Below are 23,111 nucleotides of genomic sequence, written 5' to 3' on the forward strand. Positions count from 1 at the left end.
GAGCACTGGCGACCGTAGACGTATAGGGATCTAATTTTTATCGCGTGAGTTCCGAACATTTTCTGCAGCTCGCTCCGCTGCGTCGTCGCTTGTCAGCACTGTATAGTACTCTAGAGGCCGCCGTTCTTATCAGCGTTCGTCTGATTGAAACGTATCGAAAGGAGTGGTCCGCAAAAAACACGATACTAGTTTTAGAGTTTAGATGAGTAGTTGTCGTAGAGTTTTGAAGTAGACTTATTTGTGGTTTCTGTTTACTAACCGTTCACTTTATTTACAATTGAAAAACAACGTCACCCTACGTCACGAGCACACTGATTTACTAGAAAAGGTACACATCATCTACACTACGTGTTACATCCACGCATAATTGATTTCTGCGCAATGTTTTACATTAATTTCGTGTGGTGGTGGCCACTACGGCCAAGTTAAAGCCTGGTGCGCGTGCGCCTTCCGTTTGTTTACTCAGCTGGGTGCGTTTACGGTAGAAATCGTTACGTTACGTCCGCTCGGGAATGCAAACATCCGGCAGCGCGCTAAGAATGAAATGTACACCAAAAGAAGGTCGGTCTTCCTGGGAGTCTGCTCCTTCTGGCCGGCCAGGACTGGCTCACACGTATCCGCTCGACTCCAGCTTTAAGGCGGCCTCGTACGTGGGAAGACCCGTGTTGTCGATGATTTGACTCATGTCCAGCCTGAGCACTCCGTTTTCGCGCAGCAGTTGCCTGGAGACGTCGCTCGCCCGGCCCCGACCCGGATCGGTCCCACCGTTACCGTTCGCCTGGTCCTCGGTGGCCTGCCTCCGGTTCTCGGAGCCAGCGTGCAAGTAACTGAGCCGCTCGTCGCTATGATCCACGTCCTGATTGGACATGATACGACACTGACGGATGTCCTCCCCGTTGACGACCCTCGTTGCATCACCCACCCCACCGGTGGCCTCCCGCATGTCAATCAGATTAGCATCGTCGTTCCCTCGCGGGCCGCAGGCCATCCCCGTAAACCTCTCCGGACCACCCGGTCCATCATCACCGTCACTCCTCATAATGTTATTATTTTCGCTGCTCCCCGCCTCATTAGCTGATGGTCCAGCAGCAGCGGTGCCAGTGTCTCCGTCGTTGTTGTTCATCGCGTCCAATCGCTGGCCACCGTTCTGGCCCGGGTGCTTCCCCGTCCCGGGGGTGCCTCCATCGATGACAATGTTTCGATTGAAGGTATCCGCCACCGACGCCGCCGCCACCGCCGATTGCGTTTCGTAATCGACCAACGGCGGTAGGTGGCAACGGTGTCCGTGGTCGGTGTCCGTGCAACGCCCGACCATAATGGGGGGCAATTCGGGCGATGAACTCGGTTCCACAAAGTAACCACAATTACGACAGTAAATGGGCAGTACCTGGCTACCCGGGGGGCCCCCCGGGGCGATGGTGCTGCAGCTGCAGCCGGACGCCGTTGCACCCGTTGCATCGTCACCACCCCGCCACAGTGGTTCTCCGGCGTCCGGCTCATCGTCATCATCGTCATCCGTTGACACCCGCCGGAATGTTCCCTTCGGTGCACCGGCCTTACCCGAGTCACCCGATTCGGTCATCGCCCCGTGAAAGCTTTCCTTCCGTCGGGAGACGCTGGCCAGCAGCAGCTCGTCCTGGGCCACGACCGCATCGTAAGACGGTGGGGGGCCATTCGGATAGCCCAGCGCACCGGGGTAATGTAGCGTCGCGTGGTGGTGGTACGGAAACGGAAAGTGAGACGCCGGATGATTTACGTTGACCGGTAGCGCCTGATAGTCGCCACCGCTGCTGCTGCCACCATCCAGGAAGAATCCGCTCGCCGCACTGGACGGCGGAGGATCGTAGCACTGTGAAGGAGAAAGAAGTTTTAAACGTTAGACGGGAGTTTGGGGCCTTCTGCCGAAAGAAGTGTAACTTAATTAAACGCGCGGCGCGGAATGGGTGCGCTGCGAATGACAAAACAAAAATTAAACTCCACTGGATGCACCTGACGGTTCCGAGTGGCCCGTCACCTGTTCTCAGGGGCGGCTCAAGAAGGGCACCGCGTTTTTCTTGATGCGCATAAATTAATTAAACTACTTTGGTGTGCTTGGGCTCAAGCGGGCGACGCCACACTCCGGCCTGTGTCACCGGCGCGTAATGAAACACACCCGCGCGTGGGGGGGGTCGCGGGGAGGCCGCGGGACACTTGTCGTAAACAGGGCAATTAATTTTCATTACCCCCGGCCGCCCGCCAGCCCGCGTCCGCCGGAGCAAAGTTAGAAGGAGGAATACCACTACTTTAATTGCGTCCTTGCGTTTTCGCCTTTTCTTTCCGTGTGTTCCGGCCAGCAATCCGGGGTGATGAATATTGAACAGAGCTAAGCGATCCCCGCAAACCGTTCATTGTGGTCGATTTTATCGCCCGCCCGATTTGCTCACTCTCTCCGCCGCGCCGCGCTCTCCGGTTTGATTGCATTCCATTGTTCCACTTCATTAATCCCCGGGGCCGCCAGGATTTTGGGTTCGATTTTGTTGTTTACGAGGAAAGTGTTGGGCGCCCAAGGTTGCTGCATAAATTATGTTCCATTGGCCCATTGGCCGCGTGCTGCGTGAATATGCTTTATGTCACTAGGGCACTCAGCATTCCAGATTGCACTTAATTTCTAAAAGACCACAGAATGACCTAATGCCAATGTAACTCTTCTGTAACTGCAACTTTACGTATCGATTCCGGTGGACGTTCTGATTCTTTTGATCGAACCTCTCTAGCCAGCCTCTAGCTTCCTTCACTCGCGTTTGGCTTGCTGTTGCCTGCCTGTCCCGTGAAAACACACGGGACACACGGGGAAACCCTTAAGCTAAGACGCTCGGCTCGGGCGGGGCGGGAGCGATTATAAATATTTAATGGATCCCAAAAATATCTCTTCGTCGGATGACCCAGTTTGATGTGCACGCCGATGTGAAGGGCCATGCGAGGCAAGCGGCCAGCGACCCACCCTTACAGTCAATGATGAAAATTAAATTAATTTGAGACGGAAGACGCACGAATAGAAGCAAAAAAAAATGGGCAGAAAACTAGAGAAAACTCTAGATCTTACGAAACGTTTTCCATTTCTTTGACGGATACGGGTTTGAAATCGAACCACGCTCTCCTCTGTGACACTGAAATTGGTACTTAATTCGTTTAATGGCCTCCCCCCCCCGGGTTTCGCCTTCACCAGGGACGCGCGGTTTTGTGGTTTTATGCTGTTGTTGTGATCTGTGGCCACTCGGGATGTGTTTTCTTTTTGGTAGATGGACCTCAAAAGTCCCCCTAATAATCCCCACCCGGGGGGCGGTTACCTGTTCGACACTGTAGATCTCCATGTTCGCTTCCGTCTCGAGCCACTGCTGCCGGTACAGGGAGTTGGAGCGCTTCTTGATGTTCCGGTGGCAGCAGTAGCACACGAAGCACACCACCGTGATGACCACCGACAGCATGGCGCTGCTGGGACGAAAAGGGAGAAAGATTGGGAAAGACGTTTATTACTCCACAGTTATTGGTTCTTACATTTTCGCCTAAAATAGTTCCGGTTCCGGTTTTATGGCCAGCCTCCCATCCGCATTAACCGCAGTCGTTTTTTGAACCATTTTACACGATGTTCTCGGGATCGCGTTCCCGAGGGTTTTTTATGCGCTCTTCACGCCACGCCACAAATGATTTGCGTGGCGGCTTTTTCACGACTTTTACACGGGGAATCCACGGGTCTCCGTAAATGTTCTGTTCGATTAGTGGCCGGGTGAAAGTTTACAAAAATTTACCAATGCACCGATGGCGGTAAATCGATTGAGAAACCGAGTTCCGCCGGCCGCACACAAACGCGATAAGGTCGTAGGTCCTGACGCTGATGGTCTAGCGGGGGGCTCCAGAGTAAATTGCCTAGATGCCCTTGGCCCCGCTTAGAGCCCGGAGTGGTGGTGTCTCGGGGCATAAAGCATACGAAAGTTCACACCCCCCGGGCGAGATTACCGGCCAGCGCCAACAATCGGCGTCGTGGCGTAGTACGCCTTTTACGAGCAACTTCTTCGTGTGATAAGACGCCGGATTCCAGGGTCATCCGGCGGGAGAGGAACCGCCCGGCTTGTGGCCGCAATTTGGTATGAGGAAGAAGAAAAAACCGACCGTTTGCAGATTAGAGTACTCCGCGCGGTTCAAGATGCTAAACTGTGTAAGGCTAAATCGTAAAAGAATCTCGCTTGCGTGCGCCCGAAATGGCGCGCCTGAGTTACGATCCGGAAGAACCGTGCTATTTTTCTGGCGTCCAAACGCGACCGAGTTTTGGAGTATGAATTGGCTTCCTTCAGTCACCAGTCCAGGAGGGCCTTCAAAATTCCCGTAGATACTATTTTGCTTGGGTGGTTTCCCTTAAGGCAACATAGATGACTTTAGTTCTTCATAAACACGTTCTCCGATAGCGCAGCGCAGAACCAGAACATAGAACCCCAGGTACAAGTCAAAGTGACATTCCCATTACTATTGTGGCCGCACTACAACCACAATACGCGGGCCCCTTTGTGCGGAACGAAACATTAATTTCAGCATCGCTTTTCGCAACGGATACGGATTGTTGGCCCAGATCGCGGGAACCGGGAAAAAAACGGATCCATCCTCTCGATGCGCACAAACAGAGAGCCTTTTTTGATGGCCGTATGAATGGTTCAAGTCTGTCGCTGTTGGTTTCTACTGTTCTGTGGAGTGAAAAGCGAGCTCTTCTCTTGGCGTATGGTGCGCATTTATTTAGCATCTTTGTGCTGAATGAGAAACGGGCGAACCGCAAAAAAGGTGGCAATTTTTAGTTAATTTTTGTGAAAGGATATCCGGCTCTAGGTATATGGAAAAAGGTGCACTTGCACACCGTAAGCAGCAGCTTACGCTTTTCTAACAATTAAACTGAAAAACATAGCAAGTGATTCAAATTTCCTTTCCTTTCCAAGAATTTGCATAGTTCTTATACATTAATTTCTGGAGTCTACTGTCTACGTTTGGTGAAAGAGAAATGACATCACAACAAAAAAACAACCATTGTTGTTAGACGGCTTAGACAAAACTCGGGCTCGGGTCGGGTCGGTGAGGCATAAACTATCCTGTGTGCTGTGCGAAAGGCAGCGCATAAAACGGTGCATAAATTCATTACTGTTTATGACAGGTAATAAGTTTTTATTGTGTCTTCTGCTGGCTGGTGGGGGGCCTGGCTTGGCAGACCTATCAAGATCTGTCGGGGACCTATCTGCGGCACTCAAACACAAACCGGGGCACTGGTGGTGGTCACTATTTTGCAATAGTTTACGAGAGTGTGCCCCCTGTGGTGGCGTCCCTCCCATTAAATGATTTGGAATGGAAAAGCGTACGCGAAAAGCTAAACAAAAAACCGTTCCAAGACCGTAAGAAATCCGGGATTGGAATTCTCCAACACGACGCCGGTGCCGGGAATGGGATATGTTTCTGACCAGTTTTTGATGACATGCAGGATGTATAAAGGGACACGCTCTTGGCTCCTGATGACTTTGGCGTGGCTCGAACATAATTTTTCACTGTGACCCTTGTGTCCCGATGGGAGAACCAACGTTGTTTGTGAATCGAAGACAGAGACTGGGCGTGAAACGGGGTGTGTTAAGACCACAAACACAGGATGTAGTGCAGTGCACTAATGCCGGTGACCAGGCTTAAGAAAGAATTTACAGAACGTGCCACAACTTTCCTACGAAGCGAACGACTTTTCTCGAAACCTTGTCCCGCATTGGGAGTTCCGTTCCGGCGGGGGGCCAATGGTATCGAGCGCTGTCGATTTCTTTTCCATTTCCCAGGAACATTTCCACAAACAAATAGACACAGGGCGGGCGTCCGGGACAAAGAAAAGAAACTTGTTGCTCCCGAGTGTACTTAGCGTAGTGACATAATAGAACAAAAAAAAGAACTGACAAAAAGTGGAAAGTATTTTTCACAAACACGGGAAGGAAGTCCTGAGCCGTGAGTCGATTGGTAAGTTCCGTTCCTAGTGCTGGGGGGAAACCGTGAAGTTGCCCAAAACGCGGTTTCCGGAAACAATCGCTTTCCGGAAGCGGATTAAGTGCTGCAACGGCTCGCTGTAAACAGCTCAAAGCCGGAACGGTGGAAAATCCATTATCAGTCAGGGGGCGCGCGCAAACCTAATGAAGGAAAAACGATCCATAGAAAAAAAAAACAAAAAACTTAAAAAGGACGACGATGTTTTCACACAAAAATCTTGTCAGTTGCAGGGCCGGATGGGCCGACCCCACGGCCGGTTGTACCCAAACGCGATCATCGATCGGCGGCCGAGACGAAGGTTAATTGATTGGGTTTTGTGCAAAGTTTGCAAAGAGCAGGGAACTCGTGTTTTTTTTTTTCGTCCACCAATGCCCGGTGGGCACGGTGTCTGGAAAAAACGTTTCGATTTTCTTTCAAGGGTGTCCAAATGTCCGGCGCAAAGGAACTGGCGAGCGCGAAGGAGCAAAATTTAGAAATCTTTTCTAGGGATGATTAAAAGCTTGTTTTCCCCGGGGGCATTGTTTTCCCGTTAATAGTCCCGTGCCGCTGCCGCTCAAAAGCTTTTTAAAGTGTAAAATTTAAATAATCCCTGTACACAACCAACTTGTGTCTCGAGTGTCCTTTTTTTGTGGAGTCGACTGTTTTCGAGATCGAGAAAGATCGTATTTTTAATCGAGCGTAAGTCAACAGAAAAGTGGTTTCAAATATTGTCAATCCCCGCGCTAATCCCCGCGAGCTTGGCGTGTGGCAATGAATTGCAATTCTCCGGGCTGCGGGAACACGAGATTGCAGCATAAAAGGCACCGGGTCACCGCGGCATGTGCTTTCGCCCGTTCGATTAACTTCTAATCTATTTTCTATCTTCTCCTTTGCTGGTGCTGTGTGTGTTGGTCCACCGAAAGCACACTCGACTCGTCGTGTGCTCGACCACCGCATGGTGTGCTTCCATTCCGAACTGCATACCGTGCAACTTCTGCACCGGGCAAGGCCACGGTACGGCGAGTGTCAAGGTGACCGATGCACCTTCAAACACCCGGCAAACAGCCGGAGGCCATCCGGCGGCGGCGGCGAAGACCAAAGCCAAGCTAATGGGCGAACGAATGGGCGCGCATCGAAAGCATCTTTTTACGTTCATACCGTGCAGAAAGCCCCACGCCAAGCGGGGGATTGTCCACCGGAAACGGGTGGCGGCATCGTGCATCTTGCTGCAGGGCCATGAAACGGGAAAAATGTGTCGACCGGTGGTGCTTAGCTAAATTACATGTCACCAGAGTGTAATTATAACGTTGCCGAGAGGAACCGCTTCCGCTTCAGACGGAGCGAAAATGGCCACCCCTGCCACTCGGAGAGGAAATGGACGGAGGACGGTCATCGGGCACACACTAGAAGACAGATTTCACATTCATCCTTGAGTTTTTGTTCCTTCGAAGCAGCATTTCTTCACAAATAAATCAGGAACAGAAGATTTTGTCTTATTTTTGCAATTAATCGGAATCGGGGTCCTCTCTCTCATTGACGTGGCGCAAAGTGGATCAACACCAAAATCCCCGGTTGCGGTGGAAAACAATTTTTTTCATTATCCAAATGTACTCCTTCGGTGTAGGCTTTTCCGTCCCCAAGAACCTTCGTGGGTTTAAGACCCAACCGAAAGATACTATCAACAGGATGCACTCGGATGCAACCCCGGATGGGCGTTCCAGTTTCGGTCGGTGCTCTCGGAGACACAAACAAACCACACACACAGGTCGCGGATCGCAAAAACAGAGAATTCATTAGAATCTATGCTTTGAACTAGAGCCCTGCGGTAGGTGCGAGGCGCGAAAATGATATGGATTTGGCATCTTCTGTCCTTCCTCTTCCACCCGTAAACGAGTACCGCGCCGGCACGCTCTTTGGCACCGCTTGTTAGAGAATCGTTAAAGTTCACCAAGAACAGCACGGGGTGGGTTTTTATTTTCGCCCACCGGAAGTCAACGCGCTGGCCGCGCGATGCGCTTCGGCGGTTGGCGGTTTATGCAGCCGCCGAACAGCATCGTTAGCGGTTGCAACACCAGGAACACACACATATACAAGCTCGGAAGTACTTATGTGGAGGCGCCAGAGACAGAGCTTGATGTGAAGGACAGCCACGGTAACATCATTAAGCCGAATGGTCTGGGAGTTAACACCGTTTATCGTGTCTGAGCATAACAAAGTGTCTCGGAGGAACCCGTTACAATAGTCCGTTTGGGACGATGGAGATTACTTTCATAGAATAAAAACATCAGACTTAGTTGGTGGATTAGACTTGTAATAAGTCACATGTTTAAAATATGCCAAAGCCATGGAAAAATTTATAAAGCTTACGGTTAGAATGCTCTTAGTGATCACTGGAGTTGGGACGAATTTGTTCGGCTCACTTGCGTGATGTGAATGTACACGACGCTTTGGGTTCAGCCAGTCACTAAAAATGCTTAAGAAATGTTGCAGCTGGTGGAGCAGAAGCGACAAGAAACCTGTCGGGAGATAGCTGGGACGGGATATTGAACTTGCTGAATCGCAACGAACATGCTTTGAAGCGACTAATTCAGTATTCAATACAACGATACTCAGCAAGTGATCATCACCACAAAGCTGTGGATATTTGTTAATACGATCGGATTAACCTAGGCTTTCACAACTATCTTACATAAACCCATCCATTGGTACGATTCTATTGGCTAATGTATACTAGGCTGTTCCATAAGTTCGTAGCCTCGATAAAAAAAAATACAATTTTATGGTTTGAAACACACTCTATTATTTAGTACACTTTATTATTCAGCCTTGCACTAAATCTCGTTCAGTAATTCGACGATTTTACAATATGATATCCTGTATTTTTTCTACGATTGCAGGTGTTGTGTTTGTGTTGTGACGTTCGAGACGAAGAGTCCTTATACACTTTCAAAATTCGTTTATAAATTTTCTTTGTTTTTAAATCTTCCAAAAATAAAAATGCAATCACTGCACGGTACGTGATTTGTGACGCAGTAACATGGCTTCCAAAAAAAAACGAAGTGATCGATGGAAATGAAACTTCCCATACGTTCATAACACATCGTTCAAAAAGTCCCGGGACTAACTATGAAAACAACATTTTATCGGCAAAATTCTCCACACTCTCCAAAATCATTCCACACTTCTCTAACTTTTCAATTCCATGTTTTTAGAACGGTTTGTCTTTTGACCCCAAATTTCCCTCAGTAGCAGCGATCACCTCCTCATTTGAGCCATATCTTTTTCCCTGGAGCATCTTTTTGAGATCCGTAAAGAGCCAGTAGTCGCTGGGGGCCAGCTCCGACGAGTACGGAGGATGAGGAGCAGTTGGAAGCCTAATTTGTTGAAATTGGTCATCGTTTTGATTGAATTGTGCCATGGTGGCTTTTGTTCCATTGTGAGCAAACGCGGCACCCATTTGAAAAAAACCTTTTTCATAGCCAATTTTGGTGCAAAATAGTAAATGCACTACCAGTTGACATGTTCACCATCTTAGCTATCTCATGCACTTTCATTTTGCGGTCACTTATCACGATTTTCAATACTTTTTTGATGTTTTCGGGGGTTACTGCCTCATTTGGCCGACACGAACGTTCCGCATCATTTTTATCAGCACGACCGCGTTTGAAGTCAGCATACCTCCGAAAAATTGTTGGTTTCGACGGAGTAGAGTCCGGATAACGTTTTTCAAGCCATTGCTGAGCTTGAACAGTCTTTGTTTCCCATTAGAAAACAATGTTTTATCAACCCACGAAACTCGTTTTGGTCCATTTTTTCACGATTGCAAAGGTAGCGTAACTTTAACCACTATAGCTTTCTTGGTTATGTTTCGAATTACGTTAAATTTTGACACACCTCATCTGAAGGTTGGTACTTCCGAACGTCGGTATATAAATGGCATTATTAGCGCCATTTCTACGCTAGTCTGTGGACTTATTGAACGATGTGATATGAAGAGTGTAGTAATACAATAACAAAAAATGAGACTTGTAGCAGTGCCCTCTGTTCGGCCGAATACCAGAGGCTACGAACTTATTGAACAGCACAGTAGGACACACTATCGTCAGATTTCGTAGTTTCACTCATACAATAATTGAAGTTTGGAAACTCAATTTGAAGGATCTCTTCGGGCACCAATCAAAGTTATAACTGTTGTGCTAAAAAGGCCCAGTTAACCACGAACAGTCCCAAAAGCCCTAAGAACCCATCTCATTGGTTGTGTTCCTCGATGCGCGCTGGTGCTTTGAGATAACTCAATTTTGCTGCTGATTGATGAATTGACAACACAAATGACTGTTACCACACACAATGCAACGTCATGGCGCCCTCCGGAGACACGGCACTGTATGGCGCTTCATTGTGACTCGCTGGAGATGAAAATCAAAATGGCAGATCGGTATGATTTCGCATTATTAAACGGCGGTGAACCGAGGCACCGTTCGGTTCCAAGCCCAAGACGAAGACGTCGGCGACCAGCAGTAGCAATGGTGACGTCGGATCGATAGCACGATAACGATGCCCGCCACACCAGCGCTCTGACTATTCTCTTTAGACTATATTCGATAAAAATAGCTTCTCACTATGCTACGCCTTGTCCGACCTAAAGGTAAACGGACCGAATACTTTATTTCCGCTCGCGGTCATACACATATTTATGTTTCGCAATGAATCGCGCGCATCGCACATCTTTGTGCACATTTTGAAGCCATTCACACCACGCAGCGCCAGAAGAGGGATATCATCGTCCCATTAGTGGACGTCCCACCTTTCCCCCCCGCAAAAAGCTCGTCTTCAGCGTGCTGCCCGTGACATGTCAATCTTCGGGTTTCGGCGGGCACAGGGCACGTGCCCGCGCGCTTCTCACATCTTACGACAAACCAATCGTTACGCCACGGAACGTGTGTGGAATCGGCAAACTAGTGGTTATCCTGGCGAGCGTCCTTTTTTGCATCGAAATTGGCATAGGGACGCGAAACAGTATGTAGCTTTTAGACACGGCGTAAACCCATTCTGTTTGGCGCACAAACAATCCTATCATTGGAACAATCTAATGATATGCACGGTTTGCCGACGGGTGGATCGGTGTTCACAGATTCTTGAGGGGGCCCTCTCCCGTGTGCCTCGAATTCTTAAGCCGGGCGCTGCATTTGCATATGCAGCGCATCCCGTGGGGACACGTGGTCCATGTGCCTGTGTAGCCTATGCTTTTTCTTGGTTCAACTCTTACGGATCGGAACCATTTCGGAGAAAGGCCCATTAAGGCCGATTGCCATTCACACGGGTTCGGGACGCCTCCAATTGTGTGCCCCCCGCCATTTAGATCCTAATCGTCGGTCTCCCGACAAAGTGCTTACACTGTTCCCTCCGACAAGGCGACCGTTTATGTTTTACTCTAAGTCTGGCGCGGGGCAACCTTTATCTGCACGCAACGCGCAAATCAATCAACATGCAAACCTCCCGACGAGAGCACGGCAAAAGAAAAATCGTACTGGGCTGCGTGAAAAGCACCTCGGCGGAGCCGCCCTCTGTGGGCTCCTCAAAGGTCCTGTAACTACTACCACGCTCCCATTGCGCCGATGTTGTTGATGGCGGGGCACAACAGCATCGCCGCGAAGTGAATTTGCCTAATTGGTGAAATTAAAAATGAATAAATTAATTTAATATCTCCGGGCCGCGACCGGCTGCCCGGGTGTTGGGTCGATATTTTATTACGACTTGTCGTAGTCTGTTAGTTGTAACGCGTCCATGGGCGCAGCCCGTGCGGTGTGACCCCCTTCGTTTGCGAAGGAAATCGAGTTAGTGTCACGGCGGGCAGACCGAAGCCACCGAGTGCCACGCCAAAGCCTGTGGATGTGGATTCGCACGTTACGGTGTTTTATTTTGCCCTTGAGGCACTGTTTTTGTACTTCCCAAAACCAAACAGAAGAATGTAAGTTTAACCTAAAAAAAATAATACAATATTAAGGGGAGAGAGTCATTAGAGTGCCGCTATTTTCGGGGGGTTCGTCGCTTGCGTCAAAATCGTTTGAATCTCCGAGCTCCTTGAGGGCGCCCCAACAACTTGTATTGCGACTTGCGCTTTTCAGCAATGCGATTTAACAAAAACCCGCCAGCGTGTGGCGTGATGTCGTAATGAATTTCTCTTTCCCCACGCCTCAGCCTCGGCCACGCAGCCTTCCTCCCATCATTATGGCCTGGCCACTCAGACCGCCACTCTCTGTGTGTGTGTCTCGTGTCAAAAGTAAACGATTACAAAACCAGGCTCTCGAGTCCGGCCGGGCGCGCATGACATTTGTTTTTGGCGCGTCCGCAAATTGGACGGCAGGGCCGCAACCCGGTGGGGGGAAACTAATCAATTTAGTGGAACGAGAAATAAAATATGACACGCGAACGTCAGCCGCCGGGTGGTGTTTTTTGGCGGGGTGGTCCGTCCATACCCTTCGGTCCATACCCCCCATGGGATGGCGTATCACTTACCCGCCTAGCATGATGTTCACGTTGCCATGCAGGTTCGCCCCGGGGCGCATCGTCTGCAGTCCCTGGTGATGGTGACTACCGGCCGCCCGGATACCGGAGCCCGTGGACGATCCGATGGCGGTCGGGTCGAGGACGCCGCCGCCGTTGTTACTACTACTGCTGGCCAGCTGGCCACTGTACGAGCTGACGTACGAGATGGTCTGATTGTTGAAGCTGTTGTGCGAACCGACGGCCGATACGACGGCGAGACGTTTTAAGGACATGCCGCCGAATTCGCAGCCAAATCTCGCGCACTCTGCACTCTGTCCGCGTGTGCCAATCGAACGGTTTTCACACTTTCCCCGAGTTTTTCCTATGCGATGCCGCCATGGTGTCCGTGTCCGATACTAACACTGCGCCCCACTATTTTATTCACTCGATTCGGTCACTTTCGTCTGTTTTGTCTACGATGGATCGAAAATATTGGGTTGGCTAAAAAGAAATCCATTGTTTTCTAGGTGGATGCCTTTAGTGTTCGATATCTCGTGAAGTATCGATCGTACAGTTTCAAGTTTAGGCTCATTTTAAAGCTGATACTTTACACTTAGAAAAATGCTTTCATTGTTTTTTGTTTGTTCCATTCGATTGTGAGTTACAGGGTGTTAACAATGGAGGTCAACGAAGGGAAAATTCGGTACATTTTACAGTTTTTGTCCGAAAAAGACGAAAATTCAGGCCAGGGCGCTTAAATTTTGCATGGTATTTGTGGTGCCGATACTCTAATATCTAGATAGGTGCAATTTTGGTTCCGTCGACCTGTTTCAGTTATTTTTTATGTTAAAGTCTAGGCCGATACGTAATCGAAAATGTCGATAAAATCACAGAAGTAATCAAAGTTGATCGGCATGTTAGTAGTCAGAGCTTAAGATTAACTATCAAATAGTTGTAAGCCATTTGCACAAAGCTGGATTTACAAAAAAGCTCGACGTTTGGGAGCCACCCTATTTACACCAAGAAACATGGATCGAATGGTCATCGGCGAAGTTTTGGTCAAACGGAACGAAATCGAATCATTTCTTAAACGGATGGATACTGGGGATGAGAAATGGGTCACTTACGACAATATTGTGTGAAATCGGTCGTGGTGTAAGCGTGGTGAAGCAGCTTAACCAGTGGCCAAACCAGAAATAACGGCTAAGAAAGTTTTATTGGGTATATGGTGGGACTTGAAAGGAATCGTTTATTGTGAGTTGCTTCCGTGTAGCCAAACACTAAATTCAGATCCCTACTGTCAATTACTGCACCATTTGATGTTAATGATTGACCAGAACCGACCAGAATCGGCCAACGGAAGAGGTTTTGTGTTCCACCAGGACAACGAAATGTGACGCACGTCTTTAGTGATTCGCCAGAAAGTCCGGGAGCTTGGTTGGGAAGTTTTAATGCATTCACCGTATAGTGCGGACCTTGCACTAAACGATTGACACCTTTTTCGCGCATTACAAAATTTCCTGTGTGATGAAAAACTGAGATCAAAAAAGGAATGTGAAAATGGACCGCTCAAGCTTTTCGTCAATAACGACTTAGCCTTCTACAAGAGAGACATTATAAAGGTATTTTTAAAGAGGCAACAAATTTTCTAACAAAATGGTGCATATTAGACGCAAATCGGACAATTGAAAATATCTTAAATAATGTTTTGAACTTCACGAAAAAAACGTAGATGACTTTTTAGCCAACCTAATATTATAAAACAGCGATAACGCCGCAGGATAATGCTAAAAAGGTAGTTCCGGAGCGGTCCCATTCGGTTTTGCATTCTTTTGAATACTTTCACTTGCCAGAGCGCGTCTTCCAATGTGCACTACGACCAGTATTCGCGTGGACTACTCTGACCTCTCGCTGGTCGCCGCGATGAAGTGACATAAAGATGTAAATTTCACTTTCGTGGACTGCTTGGTTTGTTCGCGAAACTAAAAAGTGTCTCCCCTTCCGTTGACAGTTCGGGGAGATTGAAAAGGAAAAGACGCTAAGACGCCGTTATCGTATCCGCGGTATAAACATGTTATAAAAATGTTTAGTTTATCATTCGTGCAACACGAACGAGAACCACCTTGACCCCATCAATCTCTCTGCCTTCTCCAAATGGAGTCGCGCTCCATGGTGGATTTGGTGGTTTGGGTTATTAGCTTCCCTCATAAATAATGTACCCATTTTTGGGGACCATGTGGCCCTGGTACAACCGCGACGCGTAAGTGACCCGAGGCCGGAAGCGGAAATAGTGGCCTGGTGCCAGCGCCCATAATGTTTCGTCGGAAGTCGGTGTCAAAAATCAGGCGTACAGGCGACGGTACGAAAATGTAACTTCCGGCGTGGCCGGCCCGAGCCGTGATCGGGCTTTCGGGCAAGACAGCAATTTGTGCCTCACCCCGTGTGCCGTGCTGTAATAAAACGTGTACCCTGCCTTTCGTCCATCATCCATCGTGTTTCGACAGCCGGTGGCGTCGCGATGATGACCTAGGGTGCGTCCAATCAGCCTAGTACCGGGGTTGTAGTGTGCATTAGCAGTAGCAGGTATCGTAAGGGGTTTCCGCTGGGAATCCGCTTTTAACGCACACACACACAGACCTCGGGAGCACGCGAAATATAAATTATTAACCTGACTCGGGCACGCGGGCACTTTTCTGGTGGGGCGCTCTCTCTCCGAGCTTTCCTACCTTTTAATGAAGTTTGGACCGGGCCTAAGCTTGCCTGCATCGTTTGGGTAGCCCAATCGGAGAGAACACTTTTTGTTAATAATGTGTACACTTCTGGATTTATTGACTTATGTAGCACACGCAGTAGTTTTAAAAACAATCGATCGAATCGGTGATCCTCGATGATCTTTTCGGGAATCGTAACCGATATCAAGAGCCTAGCGTTCTGGACCTAATATTCCTGATGGTATCGATGGCAAAATACCAGTTTACGTACACTTCAACCACCTCATTCGTCATTCAGGACCACCATTTGTAAGCTCGATTCAAGCTTCGCAGGATCGATCCAAATAAATCGAGTAACGTATCGATTGGACGCCCATTAGCTTCACTCCGGAAACGCCTTCACCGTCCCCGCCGATGAAGATTCAATCTTTCCACTATTTCCCCCGAGTCACTGGCTTTTCCAACGCTGCTTAGAAGGCACTTTTGCTTCCCCGAGCTCCGTCTCCGGCTTTCACTGCGCCCGTGTGATGTTGTTTGTGACTCGAAAACTCGCTCGCTTGCTCGGTGAATAATCGAATCACATTCGGGGCGGCGACCCCACGACCACCGGTTCTCGGCAAATCACGGACACGGACATTTTCACCCCCAAAAAGCCCGAGGCTGGGGGCGCTCCACATTATGCATCGTATCGATTATGCTGCCGAATTTCGACATTAACACATCAACCCACCACGGCACTGCTTGGCGTAAATGGCGCGAAAACATCGACAAACGGTCACACCGACGACGACGATGGTCACTTCCGGTGAATTGGGTCCTGCCGACCAACGTACACCGCCGAAGGCTAATGAAGACTGACCGTCGGACCAAAACCACCCGGTTCGGGTCCCGGCTGTGGGCCACGGCACGCCACCGAGGAGAGAGTGCGTCGAGGAGAGAGAGTGAGACACGGAACGTGCCGAATGCCGGCTCCCCACCGACTGGATGCCGAAGCCTTCCCCAGCGTCTCTGAAGGGCGGCCGCTCCAAAGGAGAAAGTTTTCGGGGGGCCCATCCAGTAGTGTGTTCCGGTAAACTGTAGAGTGTGTGAGAGAGACGAGACAACACACAGCCGGCCACGGTGGACATCAACGGGGCCCACTCGGGCCGGCCCGATGACGCGCGTTCCAACTCCGCCGAGGGTCGCTTCCTCTCGCGGTGGCTAAAGGTCACCGGAGAAGCGTGGATTGTGTGACGTCCGTTGGGATGGCAATCGGACGATCACAACAAAGTGGCCGTCCGCAGGTGGGTACGTAATTCACGCGAACGGGCTCAAGAGTCCTTAGAGGGCCCGGCCGGGTGTCTATCGGCCCCCCTTTCTATTGAGCTTATTGGCGCACTTACGAAACACAGAACAACCACCGAGGGATGTAGCTGGCCCCCCAACTTTCGTACACGGCGCGCGCGCCACAGGACAGTTTTCGGAGAGGCCAACGCACCTGCACCCGCACTCGGCACTTCCTGCGAGTCGACTGACGGTTCCGACTGCGCGCTCGTGGCGGGAAACCATCCGTCCGACGTCGTCGTCGTCGTCCTGTGTCTGTATCTTTCGTTCCCCCCCTGGGCGCGTATCCTGTCGGCATGTCCTCGACGAATGAGAAAGAGAGAAAGTTTACACCTTCGCGATTTTCTCACTCACTCGGGCGCCGCACGAAGCCGCTTCGGCTTCGCACCCATCGGGCTTCGGTCAGAGGCTCAGCGGCAGGAATTCCGTTGCTTGCACACACGCACGCACGGCGCGGCACGTTGTAACACGCACCGTTTGATAGTTTTCACGCACCGTCCGCACCGGCACCGGTTTCGGCACCGGATTTGTGGCTGGCGTACCCTCTCTGAGCCATTGCGCCCGATTTGCGTATCCTTTGCCGGGTCACGGGGAGTATCTATTTTTTAAACCTTTTTTTATCCTTTGCCATCCCATCGTTGGGCGATTTTGCGGACCCCTAAAAACGGGGGTCACACGCACCTTTCGTTTTCCGGGAGTCCTCCTCGTCGCTGAGACGTGTGGGTTTTGGGTTCGTCCGGCAAGGGTACTCCTTTCAGTTGGTGGCCCGTTGCCGGTTCGGTTAGTTTGGTGCGTTGTGGTGCACATCGCCCCATTTGATGACCGGTTTGGACCCATACTATCGTGCGCGCGCTGTGTTACACGTGTGTTCCTGTAGCGTGACTCCTGGAGATAACTCGGGATCTCCGCGCGAGTGATGAAGTTTGTTGAAAGGTAAAGTTCAGATGCATTCGTTTCGTAATGACTGCAAGCAAGCGGGTGACTCCTATACTGACCCCAGACTGGGTTGACAACACACTCACACACACGCGCGACGGGACCACCGTCAGCGAGTGCGCTATCAATCGAAGACGAACGACGAATCCTTTCGCTTTCGCGGCTTCCGCCAAAGTATTGATTGGTTCGTGGTGTAAAAATAAAACCTCCTCCCTTATAAGTGTCTGGCAGTGGGATTCTTTACGTAACCCTTCCTGCCCCGGTGGCCAGCTATCCGCGAAGTAGCGGGGTTTGTGTAGTTGTCTCAGGCCACAGTTTGACAAAGAAATCACTTTCTTGGGCCATCATCGTTCGTGACATCTGTTTTGTTCAAAAGTATGCTCTAAACTCCGAATCCCACCGTCCGCGGGTCAGTGATGACCTAATTTATTTATTTATTCATGCTCCTTAATTGCGGTTGTGATTTGTTAAAAAACTAATTCGAATAACTAAAATAAAAAAACTAAACTAAAAAAAACTAATTCGAAACTAACAAATTCGAATTTGAAATCATTCTCGTTACCTATTTTATGATTATTTATTTATTATCCTTGACCTCGAGAAACTTTGCTAAAATGGCCTTTTTTATCATGATCAAATTATTTATCATGACTTGGTTCATTGTTACCCTATTCTCAAACTAAATCTCCGAACATTTCTTGACAAACTTCGCTATCAATAGTATCGCGATCGTCAAGACTCATTGTTTGAACATAAACCATTATTATCATTTTGTGGAACAATCATGATCTGCGAAGATTTGCCACCCGAAAAAATGCTTCACAAACAGAAGCAGTGCTCTTAACGTCCGAAAAAAAAGAAATCGAGACCAAATAAGTTCGAAGATTGATGCGTCCATCTTTCGCGGAACATCACTATGTGTGTTTCCGCTTTCGTCAGTCGCGAGCACACGCCGGTGACCTGAGACCCATCTCGAAGTCACCGCTGTACCACAAATCACATCACCCCGATCGCACTGGCCGGCGAACCTCCCGTTGGTTCCCGTTCCGGAACTACTACTGTGTGTGTCGGTTGCTGTTGTCTCGCCACGCCGAATTCAGCGGACGACTAGCGCCTAATTCCAATTCAATTATTCCGGATAGATTGAAATTTCGCAATTCATTTCACCCGGCCCGGGCCGCGGGCCCCCGGCTGACACGCCAAAGATCTCTGCTGGTGGCGGCTCTCTTCCAACCGGCCGGATCTTGCCTCGTGCTGGGAAAGAGTCCATCCAGGTGCGAGGGCCAGGTATGCAAAGGCAGCGATTTTGAGATGCTTCATTTTCTTCTACTGTCTTTCTACCTACTTGGCCTCGGCTCGGCTGCTGGGTCGGCTAAGTCTTTCGGGTGCCACACGGTGCCACCAACGAAACCCGGAACCGGGAACTGCAGAATGGTGGCTCATGCTGGCTCGGGCTCGGCCTCCCCATGGATGGAGTAAAGCGGTATGAATAATTCTCGTTATTTTTTCACACTCCGCCCGGTCACGGCCCAATTGGATCCGGAGAACGGACGAGATACCATAAGGACGCGCGTCGGATCACCGTGCAATGGTGCACCGAGTGGGTTTTTGTCGGTTTTTTCGTTTCGTTCTCTCCGTGCAGGGAAGCTAGATGTTAATGCTAGCGATAATGCGGTTTGGATTATGTTGTTTCGAGTTTTCATTTTCTCATTTGCCTGGCGCTCCAAGCCGGGCGCCCGGTGCGGTGTGCGGCGAGAGATAGTGTGTACCTATAATGACAATCCCATTAACCTGTCCATAATCGGTGAGAGTTGTTGAAATTTTAAACCGATTTGCCCCTTCGTTCCTTGTGTTTGTACATAACTCGCGTACGTTGTCCTAGTTTCGTTTGTTTGGTTACTAATTTTGTGCTCACCATGTTCTAGTGGCTCGGCAATTGCAATCCCACTGTTTCCCACTGTTTCATTTATTTGTCAAACCCTTTATTCTGTGTCGTTATAGGTTCTGTGTGCAAATGTTTTTACAAAACAGGGCAACAATATGTTACTATCACACGATTACGGCAGCAGGGTAAGCGTTCGTTTTGTTTGTATGTTATTTTTGAAGCGTTTGTTTCATTTAGCATTCCTCAGTTTAGTTCCTCAGTGCTCGATATCGTAGTTCTTAGATTGCTTGCCCGCCATCGATTTCTGTTAATCTGCTTTAAATTTGCCCGCCACTCCTAGACCTGATCATTGTGTGCGATGACGTGTGATGGCGAAAGTGTTTGCGGAATCAGAATTTACGCAACACACAAACACACATGCTCAATCCTGCGGTGGCCCCCTCAAAAACATTAACGTAGTCACACTTTCGCCATTACGCGCGAAGCCAGAGAGAGGCACACTTTTCGCTGGCCAACCCCACCGACAATCGCCTGATTCATTCGAAACAAATTTAATTACACACAGGGGGGTCTTTTGTGAGACGACGTCGACGTCATCGGCGTCACTTTCGCTTGCGAGCCACTCTTGGGCCCGACTTGCGGAACACTTGGCAGCAACAAAAAACAGCGGAAGTTTGATCTCTTCCATTAAGTCGTGCCAAAAAAAATCGACTGTGAGAAAGTAAAGATGCTGTCGGTCATTTTGGTCAAATTCCCGCAAGTACCCATGATGAGGGGAGGCTGTAATATTTCTTGTAGTCTCATGTTTCGGGTGTTAAAAGCATGTACCACTCGCGGGCGCTAGATTAGCGGCACCACTCTATCGATGGTCACCTACACGGGAGGTCAAAAGTTTCACATCTTAGTCAATTTTGAACCGCAGGTCGCAGGATAGTTAGAGATCCAGCACATTGAATAGAATTTGGGTTTGATTTAAAGGAAAGAGATGCGTAGCAAGCACCTAATTCGTCCTTTCTTAAAAATGGTTCAAAACTTTTCCAAGCACACGTTTGGAGACTTACACAACAAAGCATACTATGTTGACAAGTGATTCTGACACTTACATTTCGCCATAGCCGACGTCAATCGTGAAAGGATCAAAGGAAGCTGTTCCTGAGCACAGCCTACTCTAGTTGCAAGTTTATAGAAATTATACTGATTATCCTTTCATAGTGATAAAATAATGACATAATTGCTTTATGTTCAAAAATTAAGTATGAGTAATTCAAAAATTACCTACTTAAATTAAAATATTATCATGTATTTTATTAGGGTCAATTTTCTCTGCTTCTCTGTGCTGATCAACCCGTGTCGAGGACTGCTCCGTGTGAAAACTTTTTTAACCTGCACTGTAGGGGCTTCTCGTGATCGATAATGTAGTTGCAATTTCGTGAAATTATCTCTACAAGTTGGATGAGCTAAGAAGTGTTGCATGTTTTTTTCCCCTTTAACTTTCTCTGCTGATTTTTCGGTACCTTCCCCTTTGCTCTGTTGCTCTTTTAGGCCAATCTTCCGTTTGAGAGGCTCCCGCTTGGCTAGGCAAAAAGCGGAACGTCGTGAAGCATCCTAACGGACCGGAGGCGAGAGGACAGATTTCTCCTTATTAAAGAATAATTTGTGACCACAATCCGATTCTCGTCTCCCCAGGCGCACACATGTCACACCTCGCGGAGGATGGTTCGTACATGAAAGAGCGAAGGATCCTTCCGCGCTCGGTGGACTTTTCTCATTAGTGTTGATATCTTTGTTCCTCTGCTAATAATAATCACTCAGGTTGTGTGTGTGTGTGTTTGGGGTTGGTGCCTCTCCAGGTGCCCAGGCTCCTGGAGTCCTTCGAAGTGAAGTTCTTTATTTTTGCCCAGCGCGCGATGGCTCCTCAGTTATCTCTTTTTATGTGCCACCACCAGCCACGGGCTGACGTTTACACGCTGCGGCCGCCAGCCAGCGCCAGTTTGACGGAACAGCAGGACCGTGTTTGAAGTTGGCCCGGTTTTGGCACCCATCGCTCGTCTGATTAGTGGCAACGCGGCGCGCCGCACCTGCCGAGGTGGTGTAATCAGAAAACTTTTCCACCTTTTCGCCTCTTTCGGCATCATTTTGGCCACGTTCTCTCCGCCGGACTCGGCCTTTTTCGACTTCACTATCTGTGCAATATTAACGCCGCCCCGCGAGTAGTGCTCGCCAACTAATGTCCTGGCACGGAGGCGAGGCCCGTGGCTGCACAAAAGTATTCAATAATTGGTCTCCAATTAGGAGGGGCGCCAGATCCGACTGCCGGAGCTGCCGGGTATTCCGGGCTAAAATTGTCAGTAAAGTGATCTGCCGTGATTCTTCCTGCATAATTTCTATTTTCGGCTCTACTGAACAGAATCAGTGTGCGTCACACACAGTACGCCACCAATGTTTCACAGCCCCGGCCATGACAATGTCCCCGCGAGACTCTATGAGCCGCCCGAACTTGGTCCTTTGTGCGCACCCACCCGAGACACTTGATACGGCGGCAATTAATCGCGTACAGAGCGCCACATTTAGCGTACGAGGTATTAAATTTAATTTACAATTGCCTCGCGTGTACCTTCACCCGAATAAAAGTTAAAAAAAGAAACAAAATGAATCAGAAATATCGACGGGGCATCAATATTCCAGCAACTCCGAAACCGGCTCCGTATGGTTGCCGGAAATAAATGTCAATAAATGTCCTTATAAATGCGGCGCTGCCTGGAAGTTTCGAAGGCGGCACGGTTGCCGCCGCCATTTCGGCCATTTCAATGTCCGTCGGTACGCGATTGACATATTCTTATAATCAATTTGGGAGCCGTTTGATTGATTGATTGATCGACCGACCGACCGACCATGGGACGGTTGTGTTATAAGCCACACTTGCATGCGGATGTTGTGTAGCCATGAAGCCTCTATTAAATCATGAATGTTCCACGAATTCGGCCGAAAATTGCCCGCGTACCGCCCGTCCTGTGAATTATTAGATGACCGTCACCTCAAATCATATTAACTTTGTTCGGTTTTTCGTTGATTGCGTCTCTAAGCTGCGCCCGTTCTATTGACTGAAGGGTAATTTTATCGTTTTGTAACAACATTTTCTTCCCCAACTTGCAGCGCTCCTCGGTAGGCTCGTCGCAGTCGCGCAACATTCGGATGACGGTGTTGAAAAATCTGTTCAAAAAAATGGCTTTCACAAAGTCGCTACTAAAAACGCTCATAGTACTGTTCGTGTTCGGCAGTGGCCTGCTTGTGGTCTACTGGCGGGACAGCACGGAGTCATCCAAACCGTCCACACCGTTCGCGCTGGGAAGCTACAATTCGCATATCGTCGACGGAGGAAGCTTCGGCAGTCTGGGCGGCACGGGTGAAAACGCACGAATCAACGCGATTCCGATCAGGTGAGTTATTTAGTTGCTATGGCACGCAATTAGAATCCCGCACCCGGGTGCTTGCTTGGCGGAGGACCCTTCGGTTGTGGCGAGCGCGCAAGAAATCGGATATTTTCCACACCAGCAGCAACAATGTGGTGTCCGGTGTCGGTTTTATTCCTCCCTTTTGCCCATCTGTCTCTGTGCGAAGGACATTCGGTCTCCGATAATCAACAGTGTCCCGCCCGCCCGTCAGTTTACGATCCGTGTAAATGTGTTACCAATGTCACGAACGACTCCGGGCGCACGAAACCGTTTTAACGATGTGCCCCCCAAACGATAAAACCGCGGTAA

General features: G+C 49.2%; 1 protein-coding gene across 1 annotated transcript in view; it reads left to right on the top strand.

Moving 5' to 3' along the window:
• Positions 1-5: 5 nt before the first annotated feature.
• Positions 6-23,111, top strand: part of LOC128268824 (probable beta-hexosaminidase fdl) — a 28,017-nt gene continuing 4,911 nt past the window's right edge. Inside the window, exons 1-3 of the mRNA XM_053006078.1 lie at positions 6-44; positions 19,467-19,535; positions 22,504-22,787. Coding sequence (XP_052862038.1) covers positions 19,506-19,535; positions 22,504-22,787 — 314 coding nt within the window. The 5' untranslated portion in view covers positions 6-44; positions 19,467-19,505. The remainder of the gene's footprint in view (positions 45-19,466; positions 19,536-22,503; positions 22,788-23,111) is intronic.

The sequence above is a fragment of the Anopheles cruzii genome, chromosome 2, assembly GCF_943734635.1.
Source record: "Anopheles cruzii chromosome 2, idAnoCruzAS_RS32_06, whole genome shotgun sequence".
Classification (NCBI taxonomy): Eukaryota; Metazoa; Arthropoda; class Insecta; order Diptera; family Culicidae; genus Anopheles; species Anopheles cruzii.